Raw genomic sequence first — 20,312 nt, forward strand, 5'->3', positions numbered from 1 at the left:
CTTTTTAATTAACATTTTAAACCGTAGCGTAAAAGGACACACACAGAAAACACATGATTATGGGTTAGAAACGGACATCGAGGGGTTGATTTGACCGCAGGCGGGTCAGCGTACCTCTGACACGGGGGACGACACGGACTCCTCAAGACGCCGAGCTGTGCCATTATCTGCTGCTATTTCAATCACGCATGACCCTCCTTGTTTGCCAACAGGCAGATTGTATCTGTTAAGAGAGAGAAGACGGAAGGACCGGGGTTAGCAGGAGCGGGCGCTCCCCACAATATCTGATGGAATAAATCCAGCAAAGCATGAAAAATATTCTGATGGAGAGACAGACAGAGCAGTCGCAATAATGGAGCTGCTAATACGACCACTGAGGATATACCATAAGCTGACTATGTATGACTGGGTATACATTAAACACTTTTTTTTCTTTTAAGAGAACCTTTATGCACTGGTGCACTGAGCTTGAAGCGATGGTGCATCGTGCGTATCCCACACTATCACTTAAAAACCCCTGAGACACAACAAAAACAGAGAACATTTTCCACAGCTGGATTTAAATAAGTCCAGAAATAGGTTGCTGCTCGGCGCCGCAGAGATATTCTTTAAGTTGTTGTGTTTCTCAGCAAATGTGAAATTCACACAATAATGCAATAAGATGAACGGTGGACTCAGATAACCAGTCGTAACCAGTTTAATTTAAAAGATTAAGCAAGTAATAATAATAATAATAATCATGATGATAATAATAATAAAGAAACTAAGTAGTCATAAAAAAATAAATAAAACACGGTCATGGGTGTAAGTACTCATTGTGTCATTCACGATTAATTGATGATAAAAACGAGGGCACAAACTAGATATACATTATAACCCTAATGAGAAGGAAGACAATTTTATCATTTGACCCCCTGCGTCTCTCTGGGGAAATATACAATTGTACTAGTCATTAATGTTGCAGCCACAGTGTTAAGTAGCTGGTCTACTTGTGTCATATTCCGGCTCTGGCAAAGTCAAGTGATTCCCTCTCACCAATTCATCACCGGCTCCGTGCTGGCAATATACTATAGAAGCCCCTTTACAGGACTCTTTAGATTGTGCAAAACGCTGTGCAGTGCATGTAAACACAATTCAGCCGGAGAGCAATCTACACGATGCACTTTTCGTCGCTTTGCTTGCTCGCAAACACGCAAAACGAGTGACGCGTTTCAGCTGAACTGCTATTCTGATTCTGCACAATTCATTCATCCATTCCCTGTGATTGTATCAGTGTTGATGAGGGGGGGAAAAAAACTCAAATGTCTGCTTTAACGGCCAGATGGAAACAATCAGGGCAATCGCCCTCCTGCTAATTTGAAACAGCCTTCCAGGACACCTCCCCGAGGCAATCACACTCATACAACTTCAGGTAGGACTAATTACAGGTATGGAAATCATGAGAGTTGTTTTGTACACACTCGCACACCCACTGATAAATTAAGGCACGTTCGAGATTGCAAAACGTGAAAGGCAGCCTAATGTCCGGAAGAGACATCCATCACCATCCTCTCAGGGTGCCCGGTGTGCTTCTGAGGTCAGTCTCCCAACATTAGCATAACAGTACGTGATCAGCGAGTGATTTTGTTGCCACACTGTTTATCTCCACGTCGTATTAATATGACTACAGCCTAATCACAACTCTGAAACCACCCCCAATTTTGCAATCCACGTCTTTGTGCGGCAGCAATGAACTGCTGAGCGAGGTATGAAACGCCACAATGTCGTTACAGAACTCTCTGTTGCCGAGGGCATTTGTTGCACATTTTGTTGCTCGGTACAGTAGCTGTTTATTTGGGCTGCTAATGCTGCAAAAACTGTCCCCTATGAGACACGGAGAGCACGCTCACAAAGCAAACAGGATGATGTTACTTGATGAGCTCTTGTGAACACACCGAATGCTCCACTGGGTTAATTTGCATTTTCTAAAGAAAATATGACTATTTATAAACCAGTACTATAACTACTTTACTTGGTCTATTAGCAGGATAGCAAGGGATGTAGCCCACAGCTCCACATTATCGTCGCCGAACAAACAAAAAGCCACAATGGATTTTATTACCCAAACAAACATATGAATGAATGAGAAGAAAAAGGAGGCTCGGGTTTGTCTAAAGCCAAGATGAAACACTATGTGATTTCTTCTCGGGCTCCCCGTGCACCGTTCAACTGCCGGGTCTCATAGGACCAACAGCAGTCCCAACTTGAGGTAAACAAACAAAATCGTATGAATATTTCATTCTCCCCTAACACACAAAACCGCAATATGGCTGTGATCGTTTTTTTTTTGTTGTTTTTTTTTTACTTACTCAGTCATCATTTATGCATTCGTTCATCTGGCTAATGCTCTAATCATAAGTGATTTGTCATCTCTAACGTCCTCATTTAGACCATGTCTGGCGTGTGACTAATTCAGGGCAACTTGCGTTACGGCAACTTTCCCGAGGTTCGCCTCTGAAATATTACCCGCAATGTTAAGGGACCCTGCAAATACTTCCAGCGTCGCACCTTTGCGCCGAGGTATTTGTTAAACCTGAAGGTGGGGTGTTTGTCTTTGCAATCCTATCTGAGCGTGCCTCCTTCACAGTCCCCTGCAGAAAATTAATAATGAGGGAGGATCATCATTAAAATATTACTATTGCATAAAACATCTGAAAGTATTGGCAACAGATGGCAGTAAAACATCATGCACTGCACTGATGCCCTCGAAACAGTTCTCTCTGGCTGATAGGCAAGATGTAATGCCTTTTTTAATGGCTTATTATTCTAACCATATTTCAGATTCTTATAAAAAAGCAAATGATAATGCGGAGCATGTTAGTGGCGAATTCATAATTTGCGAGTCATTTAGTGATTTAGAGTCAAGAGTCTATTAGTTCTGGAAATAGAGACTATGCTCGATGGAGTTTAATATCTGTGAGCAGACAGAGCAACTGCCTCACACATATTTTATATATATATATAGAAAGAAGACAAGCACCACCTGTTACTTTGACTCTTATTAGCACAACAGGTTGTAGAGTAACAGATGTGACAGAGAAGATACTGCTTAATAATCATGAAATGTCACATCACACCCGCGACACAAGGCATCTATCTTGAGGTATCTGTTTGTTGGTTTTTACCGTAAGTGCAACGAGCCCCGTATCAGACCACAATCTACACCTCCACTCACTGTAGAGCCTGTTCTGGCTCTGGTGCAGTGACTTTCTCACACGCAGCACTGCAGCATTTGCTGCATAATTTGTGCTGTGACTGGCAAGCCTCAATTAATTTGGGTAGCCTGTGTTCTATCATTATATCTCCAGCAATACAATTAGACAGCGCACAGCAAGGCTCTCTGCATTGTGGGGCTTCACAAAAGAAACTCGGAGTGAGCCGGCAGGGCTGCTGGTTCCTTCTTCAATGAATCTTTTATGGGAGGGCTTGTCAATACAACGCTGAATACTGTTTAATTGATAAACATACCTCGCCTCAGATTTGGCACTGTGTCAAGAGGATGTGGATTTTATTTTTTTTTTTAAAAAAGCTCCGTATAAAGACTTTTTAACTAGGTGCACATATGGTGCAGCTCTTCCCTAAATATGCTTCCTCATTAATCTCCCAGAGATTAAAACCCTGTGGGAAAGTGCTAAAGATGGGTCCTGTCTACTGTTAGTGTGGAAAAAAAAGCAACCAATGGATGTTTACTAATTACGTTCATGAGCTGCAGAGGGATCACATTACCCATATCTTGGCTAAACATGAATTAATAGTGTACGGTATATGTTGTGAATGGCGCATTGTTACTGTATCTGTATGTCTTCTTCCAGACTTCTCTGTCTGCAACATTAAAGACCGTCTATCTTTTACCCTGGCAGCAAGCTCACATACAGATGGACAGTAAATGGCTCCCTCTATTCCCTATTAGCAAGAGTGTTCCTGGAAGAGTTCACAGAGGTGAACAGGTGTTTCTGAACTGAACTGGTCTTGAACTCAGAAAGCTGAGCTTCTTCTGTTTCTGTGACATTAACTCAAAGAGCTCCTGAAATGTGCTACTATTCTGAAATTCCTTTCACTGTATCTTCTCACTGCACAAGTCTGTTTTCTTTCTCTTACAGCAGTGGTTGCTAGGCGACATTTCACACCCACTCTTGCATTTTTTATTTTTTTTTTTTACATCAAAACTATTCAATGGTCAGTGAATATACAATTAAATACAAGTTGTACATGCAATGTGAGCAGCAGAGTGAGCAAACGTGAACATCATTTATTCATGTTTACATTTCATTACATTAGTGAGAAAAATACTTTAAATTACGAATGCATTAACTGTATCCTGCTGATCTGTGTTGTGGAAGGAACACATTGTTTTGGGAGGTTTGAGACTTAAGGCAGAGGAGGGTGAGGGAAACCTAGTGGTCGAGCTTAAAAATACGGGCTTTTACCAAGCAAGAAGGGTGTAAAATAAGGTGTATTACATGTATTAGAGAGGATGTTTATCAAAACCTATTAGTATTATCTAAGTCTACCACAAAGCGAAGGTTTCACCACAATATAAAAACCATTCAACAAGAGGAAGACCAGATTATAATTTGCCAAAAAAAACTCTAAACTCTAAAAGAGATAGATCAGTCATAGAGCACCATTCTATGGACAAAAGAAACAGTGCCACAATGACAAGAAGAAGAAATTAAGAATGTGGAGAAGGCTTGGAGTGGCTCATGATAGCATACGACATCATCTGTTAAAGGGGACGAGACAATGTGATGCATAAGCATGAATGTCTCCGATGGCCCTGGGCCTCAAGTGTTGGCTGGAATACACTGTCTGCTTCGGCTAAATGAAGCAAAGACGATTGGGAGGTGCCTGACAGCACAGACCAGCCCAGAACATTTTGAAGGTAAAAAAGTGGAGCATTCAGTCTCCTGATCTCAACCCGATCGAGCTGCATTTCACTTGCTGAAGACAAAAAAAGACTATGGCTGAAAGACCAGCAGACAAAAAACAGCTGAAGACAGCTGGAGCAAAGGTCTGGTAAAAGATCACAAAGGGGAAAAAAAAAAATACTGTTTTATAGCGAGTGGGTTCCAGATGACGTTTTACATGAGCCCCTGAAAATATAGGATTCCTCCAATTTGGATGTGGAATCCCTCAAATTAAAGCAGAGAGCCTGCACTTTAAACCGCATTCATTACGTAACTGTAACTTGAAAACAAGGCAGCTAAAATAAAAATAGAAAATTGTGCCAGTGCCCAAAAATGTATTAACGATCTCACAATTATCTCTTCAGATACCGAGTACGTTTCCGCTTAAATCACCGCGGCGCACTTTTGTTGAAACAGGGCGCTGATGTAAGTTCTTTTGACTTGGAGCGAGATCAAAATTTTTAAGAACGTAGGATAAGGAGCAATTGAAGTCTGAATAGTAATAATAATAAAAAAAAAGACATGAAACAATCCCGCAGTCCATCACTAAATGAGCATACGGGCAGGGCACTTTGGATCTTTTTCTTTCTGTGATCGACCGTAACAACGACATTTTCACAGCATCAAACAGAGACGTTCAGAAAATTGGGAGAAAATTGCTGATGTGATGGCCAGGTATTCGGGCACGGAAATAGAACATTAAGTGCATTTTAAACCAAAATAATGTGACGGTCTATAAAAAAAACAAAAAAAAAACATGAAAATGAACATCAAACCCCATGAGGTGCTGGACACAAAATCCTCTGTCATAAGAAAAAGATATTTCCAGTAAGATAGAGCCATACTTGAGACATCACTCCCATGCCTTTGAGTGGAGAGAGAAAGAGAAAAAAATAAATAAACACCCACAAAATTGGCATAAATTTGAATAATTTATAATAATATCTGCCAGGGACTCAGAGTTCACCTATGACAAGGGAAGAAATGTGATGCTGCAGAATGCTATGTGTCATCCTCGTTGATCTTTGACTGCGTATTGAATGGAAATGACTCCAGCAGTGAATGCCAAGCACAACGAGAGTCAACCAATAATGTGCGCGGCCTCACAAACGACATGGGGACCGTTTGGAGTCTGCCACTCTCTGATTTAATCGTAGCAGTATTGCCCCCACAAGGTCCCGGAGGAAAACTTACCGGCATCAAAAACCGAGCCAACAAAAAAACATGTCCTCCCCAAATGAAAAATGACACAGCTTCCCCCCCTCGCACACTCCCCTTTGTGAATTAATATGGCAGCGCAGTGCATTTCAGTAGTGGCCCTTTTTGTCTTGCCAACTTTTGCCAGTATTGGAGTGCTACAGCCTATTTGTGCTGCAAGTGAAAAAAATGCAATTAAGGCTTTCTAGAGAGGGGAAACACAATTTAAAGTCGCTGTGTTGCGCTAGTGTTTTGCGTGCTTCACATCTGCTATTAGACTCCTTGTCTGTTACACATTGCTTTGCTTGGAAACACAATGCAACCTAAAACCATAATGCTCGGGGAAATATGCATAACGACCGATAGTGCGCCTGAACAAATGTAAGTTATAATACCCCGCTTTCCAGCAGCCAACTCCTGCATTTTCAGACAAATTATAAAGTGGATGTAAATTAAGCTCCTCTCTGTACATTTTAAAGAAACGGTCGGCACAGCGTGTTTCATCTACGCGGCAGCCAACTTGGATCATTCCGATCGTTTTAGCGCTCCACAAACGGGAAGTGGGATTCACTCGGTTATGTTTTCTGTCAGCACAGGCTGCTAAACTGTTGATTAAATATTCACAATGCCTTTTATCCCTTTATAGGGGGTGATTAGCAAGAGGGAGCGGTGAAGCATTGTTGAACAGCATTACTCTGTAGCAGAGGGAATTTCAAACAGGGCTGGGTTAAAGGAACCAAAAATTCCTTGGTTTGTACACAATTTCTTTTTCTTTTTATAAATATAATAACTTGTGTGCACACTGTAGTGAAAGGAAAGCAGAGCCCTAGGCAGCAGTTATCAAAACGACAGTGCACAGTCCAACACGGATACTAAAAAAATAAAATAAAGTGGCAACTGAACGCCGAACTGGAATGTCACATCACCACTTTATGTCAACAATGCCGCATCAGTGAAATAGTGAGCCGGCTATGTGCAGGCTATTACATGAGCAAATAGGTGTGACTGTATTTGTATGAAAGGAGAAGGCGAGCTCTCCTTCTGACGATCATGTGTGTCAGCCCCGCAGCGCTCGGCATGACAGTAAGATTGGTGGCTTGAAGATGCGAGGGGGTGGAAGAGAGAGAAAAGAAAAGAGGGAGATTCAGAAAGTCTGTGTTACAGCGACATCAGGCAATTTGGATTTCCGCTGCTCGGTCATTGGAGCTTGGATTATTTACAGTTAAATACAACCGCCGCCCCGCTCTGCACAGGTGCTGACAACAGCAAGTTGAGGCGGCCGCATTCAGAGTTGCCAACTATCATCCAAGGAAAGCGGGTATTCGGCGCTCAAACACGACTAGGTGATGTCACGCGCTCATTTGCATATGAATAAAATTGCTGAACCGATCAAGAATAAATAGAGGCAGAGCCGAGCGGCTGGCCCTCTCTCATTTCTCCCACTGGCTCACTCTGCCCCACAGTGATGAGCTGTAAGCCTGTGTGTGCACTGCGGAGACAGAAGATCAGCTGCGCATGGGGATGCACTGTTGATCGGAAATATTGGGAAGAGACAAGCAAAGTAGTGAATGCGGGTGGATCAGGTTCAACATTTGGTACCAAATCTTTTGCCAAATGTTTACGAGTCGACTGTTTTTCTTTGATAAACCGAAGGCAACACTCGCTTGGCTTTTCAAGGAACCATTTGCAACCAAGGAGGCGTCTAAAAATGTTAACTGTAGTGATAAGCATGGTGAAATGACAAAGGCAATTTCTTTTAATAATTATTGTTATCTAACTAAGCTAAAAGCATTTAACTCCAGCTGAGTTATTGCTAAGCTATTCATGCACTATGCACCAGTTTCCTTGGGCACAATATAAAACCCATTCACACTGACCCGTTTACTGAATTATTTCCTTTAATCTGCTGTATTATCATGTCACACTGGATGATTTAGATAAATATCCTATTCTTAGTATGAACTAATACACCGATCAGCCATAACATTATGACCTAATATCCTAATATTGCGTAGGTCTCCCTTGTGCCTCCAAAACAGTCGTGACTTATCAGAGAATGGACATGGGCCTTCTGAGGGTGTCCTGTGGTGTCTGAACTTTGGGTCCTATGGGTTGAGTGAGTTAGGGTTACCTCTGTGGATCAGACTTGATCCAGTGCACGGATACTTGATCAGTTTGAGATCTAGTGAATATGGAGGCCAGGTCAACACCTTGTTCATGTTTTTTTGAGTTGCATGCAGGCTGCATCCTGCTGGGGATGGCTGCTGCCATCAAGGAGCGTCATTACTATAGGTCGGGGGTGCCTGGTCTGGTCTAGGTGGGTGCTACATGTCTAAGTAACATCCACACAAATGCCAGGTCCAAATGTTTCCCAGTAGAACATTGAATTGACACAAGATGGTCAATGTTATTTACTTCTTGCACTAAGCCGCACTTTATTTACATTTCTTCTTCTTTAAGTGTGTTATATATTTTTCATAAGTGTTTTATTTAAATGTTACGCTATTTATACGTGTACCTCTTAAGCCGGGAGTCTGCAAAATTTCCTTATGTTCTCATAATTACAATAAAGACTCTTGATTCTTGATCTCCTGTAAGCGGTTTTAATGTTGTGACAGATCAGTGTAAAGTGATCTTATTAAACATTTGAATATGCATTTTAAGTGTTTTAACAGGGTTAAATCTAAACCAAACTAGTCTTGTCCCATCATGTGTGCTTTATTTTGAAGTAGGGAACCATCACAGACCTTTGTGCGGTAGGACCTATACCTAGGCCGCAACAAGTCCTGAATTAGAAAATGACTGGGTCTGGCAAGATGTAAGGATTGTCCTTTGTGTCTAGCCAAGATTAGACGGTCTCAGCCACTTACAAGAAAATGCCCCACAACCATTTGGTGAAATGACCAATTTTCTCAGCAGACTGAACATCAAAGGTCAATGGATCTAGATCTCTGTGAGCATTATTTGTAAGTGATCTACAGATGACAGGAATGGTGACAGAAAATGAGAGCGTAATTATTTTAATGGTTTTTAAATGTCGAAAAACACGAAACAAATAGTTTGAGATAAAGTAGGCGTTAAGCAATAACACACATTAATAAAATATGTTTTAGAAATTTGTATGTCTCTGTGTACTTTCCTGCTGGGCGACATCTGGCTTTTATCACTCAGCGCGCCAAAACTGAAGCTGCCAGTCGACTGGACAGTTTGTTTTGCTTGGACACTTCGACACGAGTGTCAAGGACTTCACTCAGCCCAAAGTGCACAGAGATGCAGGGTATTAAAGTTGGAGCTTTCATTGCAAATCTGTATAATCAGCTCTCTGGTTAACATTAATGGGGTGAGGTAATGGACAGACAAGCTTTCAGAGGGTTTTATCAAAAAATGCCATATGACATCAAAAACTCCCACTGAACAAAATCAAAGCAGAGAGCACTAGATACAAATGTGCACAGTATTTTTTTTGGATTTTATCTCGTTGTGCTTGTTTCATAATGAATAGTAAGACTGCTGATGTGTTCAAAAGCTAGTATAAGGCTGGTATGTATGAAAGTGTATCTTTCCGCTGCTCTAGTACGCAGCAAAGTCTAAGCGCCTGTTGTATTTTCTATTTTACATGAAAACGAACGAATATCAGGGAACAGATAGGAAAAGTAGAAAAGGAATATCATACCGGATTGTTAACGGTGTCCATCTGTTATTATTGATGCTCTGGCCAACAGCTGCGCTCAAAACACGGCTGCCCCCGCAACCAAGTTTGGCGACAGGACGTCCGTCCTGAAGGAACACATGAAGGAACCGATCCCCAAAGTTCAGCTCCTGAGCTGAAACGGTAAGAAAACGTGATTGGTAAAGACTCTCTTTTACCAAATTCAATACATTATTAAAGCTGCAATACTTGTGACATCCTAAATTCGGAGACTGAGTCACCTGTGTGCGAGAGATTTGAAATAAAAAAAAAATAATCTACAAGAAGGTGCTGAGAAAGAGATAATGGTTTGACATTAGGAGCACAGTGTTATATAACTTTGGTAGCAGGGCGGTGGGTGGAGGGATACGTAGGATGTTTTCCTTTTGTTAGGAATGTGGCCACAAATTCCTCAATGGGCTTTTTTCATAGAAGATATGTTTGTTCTATTCAAGGGGCCACGAGCCAGTGAGCCAGAAAGCAAAGTAACTAAATGGAGTTCAGCCATAATGCATTTAATCTTTTTTCATCTGTGACATGTCCATCACGAAAAACATCTGTGATCTGTAAACCCCAATTCATCTTTCCTGCTTAGCAGCAATAACAGGTGCTATACATGATTCAGAGGGTGTTGTCTACAAGGCAGTACTCGTTGTGATCAATACCTGACAAATGAAGACCAGGGGAAAGATTCCTGTCAAACAAATGCACTTTCACAGCCAGTAGGTGTTAAAGAGCACCTAAATCACATTGCTGCAAACTCTATAATTAACAGAAACAGTGCAATGTTCCCTCCCCCAAGAATAAAGTCTAGTGAGGAACTGACTCACACCTGAGTCAATACTTTTCCTTCAAGGATTCGGCTTGGATGGACCAAATGACGTACAAGTCAATCGGTCTTAACAAAGTTAAAAGTAGCAACAATTAAAAAAAAAAACAAGACAAAAAAAAGAGAACTCATTTGAAAATGGTCTGGAGAATAATCATCAATTCTCACCGAGGGACAGAGGCACTTTGCACTGATTCTCAAACCTGCAAGGGGAAAAAATGGTTGAGGAGAGGAACTGATTAAAGATTAATCCTCCTGATCGCTGTTGCAGAGGCTGTTTAAGTAGACGCTGTAGGAAAATAAATGTGGGTCTCCTTGACCCTCACACCACCGGTGGAAACAGAGATGATGGACCAGGAAGTACCCTTTGGACCTTAGTGTCAGAAAGACCTCGATACACAAACCTACTCCTTTCAGAGTCCAGACTGTAATAAGCACTGTTCACCTGGGGCTGCTAGGATAACAGTCAGCTTTGTAAGTCATGTTATTGTTTAACGGAGGGCAGTGAGTTCTCTGCCAGAGGAGATAAAGACCAACATATGTGTCCCAAAATTCATAGGTTTCCAGTTGCTTTCTTGTAACTCACAAGGGAGTGAATGTTAGCCTAGGTAATGTTTGTCAGAGTCAGTGTCTAAAGTCTTTCCCATAGCCGGGAAGAGCCTTCGACCTCACCACATGCAATTCAGTGCATTCGGTTTGTTTTTTTTCCACTCTCAATGTATTTATTGCAAAACAGGCACATCAGCTCAGTCTCATATTGGAGGCTGATACCGGTTCATGTAGGATGCTGTTATTGGTTATATCACTTCCACTACTTTGTATCACTCCACTCCAGTACCTTTTAGCACAATGGGAGTTTCTGAGGCTCTTGCAATTGAGACAGTGCAGTAGGGGAGCAGCAGACAGCAGCAGCAGCATTAATCCTCCCACAGGCTACTACGGTCTTCGGGAGGGAGGTGGAGAGAAAACGCACACCAGTCCAGCTCTGCTGTCTAAGAAGACATGAGCAAAGGGAAGCAACATAAGAATGCGGCTCTTTGAGGGAGACAGAGATAGAGAGGGAGTCGGCCACTCTTGCCCCGCTGTCAGTGAAGACATGGTTGCAGGGCAGGAGACAGAACAGCAATGCCAACAAGGCACATAGGGCAGCTGAAATAGAGAGTGTGACAGGGGACTGCAATCCAGACGGAGGTACTGAGCTGGTGCAAAATAAGCAGGGGTGACCTCTTTGATTTCACAATGACAATGGTAATTGAGACAGGACTCTAAGAAGCAGGGCTGATGTGGCTTCCTGGGTTAGGACTAGGACAGAGGTGTGTGGGCTGCAGACAGTCTTATATCTTCGCAATGTGTGTGTGTGTGTGTCGTCTTTCATGAAGTGATGGCATGGGTGGAGGATTTAGATGTGAGAGAAAAATGGTGCAAAAGCTGAGCTCGTTGTTTCAAGGCTGCATGGCAACGATATGAGAGCTCTGAACAATTCCTTGAGGGTAAGAAGGGCATCAAGAAAATCCCCAGCTCTTTGTCGGAGGGACGCTATGCTTAGCTTAATATGCTTCACTCTGATAATGCATTTTCTAAGCCGAACTGGAGGTCTTCCTTGTAATAGGACTCAACAGGGATGCACTTAACAGTGCTATATTAGTGACCACTGCTGCAGCATGGACCTCCAGAGGAATATCTTGCTCAGATAAACTACAGTTTCCTCATAGTTGTTCTACAGAAGGCTATGAATCTTAACCCCTGACAAACAGCAGCTATAGGAACAAAGTAGTTAGTCAAGGCTTTATTCACTAGATGTAAATATTTTTTTTAAATGGTTTCGTTTGCCTGCAGCACTTAGTTAAATCCAGCTTTAAGTGACTGAATTACACTGGGTCATTCAGTAATTTAATTCCTCTTCCTTTTTCTCTGTTCCTCAGGGATCAATACTTGGTCCTCTGCTTTTTAGCTGGATCACGCTGCCAGCAGGTCATTTCATTCAGAGACACAACGTTTGCCATCATAGTTATCATACTGAAAATTGATTGAACATATTTCTATCTCTTTGAGACATAAAATGGAGATCCAACATGTTATTTATTTATTTAAACTTTGAAATCAAACTGAGGTCTGAAATCTCCAATTTCTTTTCTTGTCACCACAGGAATTCAACAAATCTAGAAAATATTTAAGCTGGGTTAAATTCCAAACAGTCTGATCACATAAAATTTATATACAGTATATTTGATGTAAGAAGCTTCTTGTAAGAGACAGAAGCAAAACAAAACCTGGTCCCGTATTCATCTCTACTTGCTGAACTATTTCTACTTCTCTACCAGTAAAGACAGCAGGCTGACTCCAGCATATTCAAAATGCAGTTCTGTTTAAACAAGAGGAGGAGATTTGATCACATCTCAGCAACGCTACAATCCCTGAATTGGTTTCCTGTTCATTTCATAGAACTGATGTAACATAACTGCAAAACACGGCACGCATGTTATTATAAGACCATTAGGCGTCCTAGGTCATTTATCAGACCACAACTTTTTCCAAGCGTTAAACCAGAAGCTGACAAAGCTTCTTTTACTAGTACTCAATCTTTTACCTTAAATGAAATCGTCCCTTGGTATAAAATTGCTTGTTTGCTTGGGAGCAGCTGGAGAACCGGCTACCATGCACTGTTTCATGTGACCACAATAAAACTGATGAGTTGTCATTACCAACGTAACTTTGCGTTTCCCCTCGAGAAACGGTAATTTGTCATATTTGTACCCACTTTTGTAGCTGGTATTCTAATTCTGCACCTTGTCAGAGCAAGAGGAAGGGTTACTGAAAATTTCTCATGTTCTTTACTCGTAAGCAAATGTTCAGTTTGCAGCATGGAATGAGGGCATCTAGTGATGCCTGCGAATTCAAAGAAACAAGGCTCTATATCCCAACCTCGACTTCCCTGTTGCAAATAATTGCTTTTGACACTTTTTGCTTGTGGCATGGTTAAGAGAGCTGAAAGAACTTGTGATGAGAGCTTTTTCTGGAAAGCCTGAAAATGAAAATATGCACCATGTTATGGTATACTGCAAACATATTACGGCTGTCGGGGATGGTTCCTGGCAGCGCGCACGTTCCTCGTGGCTGAGAAAAGCTTAAGACAAAACTGGAAATACAACTCGAGGTAACAAACCAGCAAAGATGCAACGTTTAACACCGTCATTTGATGATTATTTTCAGCGAAGTGGGGTTATCGTTCTGCAGCAAGAAGCAGGTCTCTCCACGCTATTGTGTATCGCTGATAGGAATGGAGTAGCAGCAAATAAAGTCACCTTGAATAGCACGGAGGGGCTGAAATGTCTGAGATTTTTCAACTGCACACAATACCACAGAAACTAAGCAATTTTTTAACTGACAAGAAAAAAAAAAAGGTTACGTCTAGTATATCTCTGAAGCATTTTCTACACAAATGGTAAGACACACTGCCTTAAAACAGAGCACACACAATATCGAACCCCGAAAACAATTAAAAGTGTGTTTTTATGGATAGATGGCAAGTAAAAACATAATTATGCCTGGCACATAATCATCTGCATTATTACCAAAATGCATATTCAGTGGAGACCGTCTAGAGCTAATGAATGCAGCAGAAAAGAAAAACCACACAAATGCAACCTCCAAATACAAGAACGAGCCTTTGTCTCCCCTCAAAGACGCTGTTTCCGCTTAGCGCCATAACTCATTTGTTGACAAATATTATTTACTATAGACGTCAATGTTGCCCCGTCTTTTATTTTTCTATTTTTCTTCTGTGTATATTGTTCCCAGCCGTCCCCATGGCCCTGTTACTCCTCGCCGAACCTAACAGAGCGTTCGTCCTTTTGTCAGTGCCTGTCACCTGTTCTCTCTTGCTCTCTTCCCTCTCTCACCCCCACCTCCTCGTATATTTTCTTCTGCAGCTGACAATTGAAGTCCAGGGGGAGACGCACGGGTTTGCTTCGGGGAGAGGTGTAGAAAGGGGAGCGGGGAATAAGGAGCAGGTCTGGGGAAGAGATTCGCCGCATCTCAATGCATGTCTCTCGGTTTTCTTCTGATTAACTTTGTCTGTTTGATCTCCAGAGTTTTCTTTTCAGTTCCTATCCTCTGATGTGAAAAAGATGGTGCGCTATAAGCCAGGAAGCATTACTAGATAAAAGGCAGCGCGCCCGCTATATATGCTTTCTGAACATTCATCTCCCTTCATGACAAGGCACGCACTCTGCTTCCTGGCTTCCACATTCTGCTGCGGTGAAATATTGTAAATATTACTGAGAATAGAGAACAGACTGTTTTAAATGAAGCAACTAATCTAATGTTTTCTAACTTACACTGTGTTCGCATCTGGTGAAAGCTGATTTTGGATGGATATGGTTTAAATCTGTAAATCTGTAATTGGTGGCACTTCATGACATGAATAAGGGGCAATTCATGTCAAGGTGGAGGTGAAATTATTTTGAATCAAGCCTCGAGTCACATATGACTTAAAAAAATATAATTTTTTCAAATATATATATATTTTTTAAATCTAGGAATAATAATAGAAAACAGAAGTTTCTATTTCTATCATATCAGTGATAAATGCAAACATTTTTCTGTTCTCTGCGTACCAAAGGAAATTGAAATTATAAATCACAATAAAGAAATAAAGAGAACAACTTTCATTGATTGAGCAAAATATCTAGGTGCACTTATAAGTTTATAAAATCTGAATTCTTCCATGTGAGGTGTATGGCGTTTGTCATTTGTAACTGGAGTATATCCTCAGTCACACACTGAAAAACATTTCTAGGGGATGAAAACATGAAAAATATACACCTATATTCCCTGTAGCTGTATTCATTTTTTATTTTTTTTGTTCATGCTCTAATATTCTGAAAACACGTTCCAAAATCAACATTAATTCAAGTACGGGGTGGCACGCTAAGCGCTTTGCTTTGTAATTATTCTGCTACCCTGTTCTCAAACCTATCATTTAACATTTTAATTTCTAACATTTTAAATAAATATTTCCCCGAACAATGTGTCCTAAACTTTCCAAAACTCTGACTTCAGCCACAAATCACTTACCGGCCATAGCAAACCGCACACTTACACTATATCAGGTATGTATGGTCTGAGAAATGCTTGTGTTAGTTAGCCACTTGTGTCAGACAGGATAGTTTATAGGTCCCTACAATTGATACCGCCATTGTGTATGTGTATTCAAGGCTTAGCTGACTGACCTTTCAAGAGCACCGTTCTTATTTAAAACACCAATTTCGAGTCCTATTAAGTTCTGAGGGCTGGCTAATTAATTGCTCCTCAAATACAAAGATTTAAGTCTTTGGTGGATCGCTGAGGCACTCAGCAGCCATCATGGGAGGCCAATGTCAGCCCAAAGTAAGAAAAGTCGAGCTATTTAATAGTAAAACTACTAAAAAAGAAATGCACACTATAATTTACACTGTTGAAGGAGTCTAGAAAGTGGAAAGAATAAGTCTCTGTCGGTTCTCTGCAAACAGCTGTATGTTAAAAACACAGACAGTACTAACAACGGTTCTTATATAAAGTGTGACAGTTTTGGTTTTAAGGGGGCATTTGACACTTGGATTTGAACTTACTCCTCATTACTGACATCACAGCTACTCGAAAGGGGAAAATCCATTTTCTGATCAAAGGAGAGGAAGTGTGGGTTGACCCTGAGGTGTACTGCAGTGTTTAATAGGTCTGTAAATGTAAATGAGCAGCTGTGAACCTGTAGACGATGTCACGGATAAGGGGTTGATACACCAGCAAGATGAATGTTATGATGTCCGTGCCCGGTTGGTGTGGAATAAATCACCCGTGATCGCCACACAATGCACGGTGGTTACAGTTTTGTTGAACTTGCACCTGACTTGCTGTAGTGTAAAAAAAAAAAAAAAAAAAAAAACGGGGACCAACAGCAGCCTCGCGAAAAAAAAAAAAAAAAAAAAAAAATCAAGGTGGCTGCAGTTTTTAGAGCGAGGAGCCGCAACTGCAGTCCACCGAGACGCAGAGTTTTTTCATAGTCACAAGAGGACCTATAGCTCAAAGCGTTCGTGGACTGGCTTCACCTCTAAACCGGCTGCTACTTAATTTATGCATCCACACTTTAAGCAGATGTTTAATACACACAAAGCTGGGTAAGTGAAGAAAAGTTCTCATGGCTCAGCTTTCTCCCCCACTTAAAAAAAAAAATAATAACCACCAATCCACCGACCCCTCTCCTCCAAAACAATGCTCTATTGTTAAGGGGGTCTACTCAGGGGCTGTCTGGCCTACCTATCCCAATCTTCTTCTGTAACAAAGGAGAGTGTGTATGTGTGTGCAGGTGCGGGAACAAAAGAGCCCGGCAGAAGGCAGACGTACGATGCTGGAGCTCACGATTGACGAAAAAGGGTGAAACAAACCCTATCTCTGCACACGAGTGACCGGCTCTTGCCTTATGAGGATTCCTTTGTTCGCTTTTAGGTTATAGCTCAATCACCAGCAGTGAAACAAAACAAGAAGAAAAAGAAGCTCCCAGCTGTCCACAAAAGGCTATCTGTAGTTCTCAACAGAGTACCATTCTTCCCTAATCACATCATCGCATTATCTTATACTTTATTAAGATTATGGTAGAGGCCGACTGTGATTTAAGGTCGCCCTAACGACAAAGAAGTGAGAGGAAGAAAAAAAAAAACATGTCAGTTTTTTTAAAAGATACCAAATTAAGTCTCAGTGCTTCCTCCTTGCCTTCCTCTCGTGTCCTTGGAAACACAGCCCAAACCTTTGTGTCCCACAATTCAATGCAGCGGCAAGAGATGACTCATGTTGCTTAGTGTCCCCGCATGGCATCTTTCAATTAGGCCCCACGATTTTTAACACTAATATTTGGGTCTGACTGAAAGACGTGTTTGTCAAAGTGACACTGAAGCACCACAGACTTTTTAGCTTTAATGCGCTACTTAACATATCTCTTGTGTAACGGCCCTCTGCTTTGCGAACACACTATTAAAACGTACTAAACTCCGGCTCTCGATTCTTCCAGTCTCTTGACAACGTCCACGCTCGCTAGAACTCAGAAACAGCAGCATACTCTCAACGTTTCATTGTAATCAGCTGGTGATTTGTAAGCCACAGGCCCACAAATCATTCCAGCGTTATTAGTGTTTCGAAAGACAGAGGAGGCTGAGAGCAATAATAATCGTGACGGCGAGCACAAAAGCTTGCCTTATTCATGGCGCGTCTAGACGGCATTATACAACACAGACCTTCTATTTTGAGGGACTGAATCACAATGGACGCAGTCCTTAGGAGTATATATTTAGTTTCTGCAAATAAACAGTGCTGCACTAAAAATATCTTGAGACGACATTGCAAGTACATATGTAGGTTGAGTCAAACTGCCAATCAGCCAGCGGTTCTTGAAAGGGCATTTTCCAGAAATGTATTCACAATACACATATATATATATATATATATATATATACTGACCAGACAAAAAGCTAGCTAGCTAGCTTGGCATAAAGGCTGGACGTTATGGAAAGAGGTAGCCTGGAACAAGAGGTATAATAAACCATGTCTTAAGCTCACTAATCTTTTTTTTTTTTAAGTTTGGGCCTTCTGAGGGTGTCCTTTGATGTCTGGCAACACAGTGTTGTTAGTGGGGGGCCTTTGGGTCCCATGGGTTGAGGGGAGGGGCCTCTGTGGATCATCCCACAGATACTTGATCAGTTTGGGATCTAGTGAATTTGAGTTGTTCCTGCAGCATTTTTGTGTGTGTGTCTGTGTCAGGCTGCATCCTGCTGGGGATGGCTGCTGCCATCAAGGAGTGTCATTGCAATGGGGTGGGGGTGCCTGGTCTGGTCTAGGTGGGTGGTACATGTCTAAGTAACATCCACATGAATGCCAGGTCCAAAAATTTCCCAGCAGAACGTTGTATTGTCGCAAGATGTTCAATGTTATTTACTTCTCCTGTCCGGTCATAATGTTGTGGCTGATCAGTGTAAGCTGCATGAAATTAAGATTTTTTTTCTAAATATGTACAATCCAGATGAGACTAGTCCAACCGAGCAAAGGCTTGTAATGGTTAATGAAAAACTGTCCTCTATGGTGTATCAGATGCTAACTCGATGCTTCCTTGAGACAGCCGCTTGAGCACTCACAATAACCAGCCTAAAAGAAATGCTGTATGAAGTCTAAGTATGGCACCTAACGGCACCTAAGTATGATATTCAAATTCTTTAAGCTCGTTTCTATACTCACTCTCAAAGAGTTGCAGGGCTTTTAAGCAATAAAAAGCGACTGTACTCACTGTAGAGGATGGTGCCCTGTGCGGATCTTGTTTTCACTGTCAAATAGAGAAAAACAGTGGTGTCCTTGACGGGAGCAGGTCGATTATTGCTGTCACCAGAAGGCTGGAGAAGGACTGCGAGAGGCTGCAGCTCCAAATACGATGTACCATCGAATGAGGGGATATATACTGTGGTATCTGGACACAAGCAAAAGAAAAAAAAAACTGATGAAATGCATTTGAATGGAGCAGGAAAAAGAGTAGAATCATAACATTTATCATAAAATATATATATATTTTTCCACATTTGTATGGATACATTTGTACAGATATTGCACATTAGGCTTATATCTAAATGAAGACTAACATCTCTACTAAAAGCAACATCCTGAGTGCTTTTATTAGTATACAGAGCAGCAAGTATTGGCTGCAGCATGGTGATGGCTTGTCCGTGAGCAGAGTCAGCAGGGTCTTGTCAGAGCCGCGTGCTCGTGTGTCATCTCCCATCGGAAGACAAAGCGATATGACTTTAAGGAAAGGTGGAGGAGGTACGCACTCAGGTCATCAACTCCGCAAGCCACTGATGGCCTTTTACACAAAGGACACCGCACACCTGCTGGATAGCTTGCTGTTCAGGTGCATGACAGTCAATTCAAAATAGGCCACCCCGGCCTCGGCTCGGGGGACTCTGCCCACAGAGCCCATCTCTCAAGGAAAACTGCAGTTTATTCTTAGCTGAGAACTCATACCATACAGTATGTGCAGGGATCCAAAAATCACTTTTTACGGCAAGAGAAATACGAGTGTCCTCCCATGACTCTTGTGTTCAGCTTTTTTTGAGCTTTTGATGTTGGATCAAATGGATTTTTTTAGTAAGATATGAATGACAGACAACATTTAAATCAGACTGGAAATAAAAAGAAATGGAATAACAAGAGAATATGATAAATCTGGCAAAGTTTTAAAGCTGGAGATCTACATGGATGGCTTTATGGCGGTCAACGGTGCGGACTCGAGGTCACTAATGAGTGAACAGGGGTCCGGGTCAGGATGCAGACGCTGCCCGTGGGGCTATGAGTGATGACCTGATGAGAATTATTACATTTCCAGCCTTTATGACACTGATTTAGCAGCCCGGGACGCTGACAGACCGACTGCGCGTGTTGTAAATATTCTCACGTGATGCTTACTCTGTAAATCAAGGTCTGTGTGTGCGTTTCGGTACGCACTGCATCTTGAGCCAGTGAGTCACACACACAAGCGTAGATGAGAGATGGGAAAACAATTAGCAAGGGCAAGAAAGAACTCACATCTCAAACTGAACGAGAAGGAGAAAGTGGGATAAAAAAGGAAAAGAAAGAAAAGAGG

At 41.7% G+C, this 20,312-nt stretch overlaps 1 protein-coding gene across 1 annotated transcript in view; it reads right to left on the reverse strand.

The window, feature by feature from the left end:
- The window catches only part of eys (eyes shut homolog), a 160,438-nt gene that overhangs the window by 34,768 nt on the left and 105,358 nt on the right, over window positions 1–20,312 (reverse strand). Inside the window, exons 37-39 of the mRNA XM_084562427.1 lie at window positions 18,966–19,142; window positions 9,817–9,967; window positions 115–223 (exon numbers count right to left, since the gene is read on the reverse strand). Of these exons, the coding sequence (XP_084418553.1) occupies window positions 115–223; window positions 9,817–9,967; window positions 18,966–19,142 (437 nt within the window). The remainder of the gene's footprint in view (window positions 1–114; window positions 224–9,816; window positions 9,968–18,965; window positions 19,143–20,312) is intronic.

Source organism: Chelon labrosus, assembly GCF_963514085.1.
Source record: "Chelon labrosus genome assembly, chromosome: 15".
Taxonomy (NCBI): domain Eukaryota; kingdom Metazoa; phylum Chordata; class Actinopteri; order Mugiliformes; family Mugilidae; genus Chelon; species Chelon labrosus.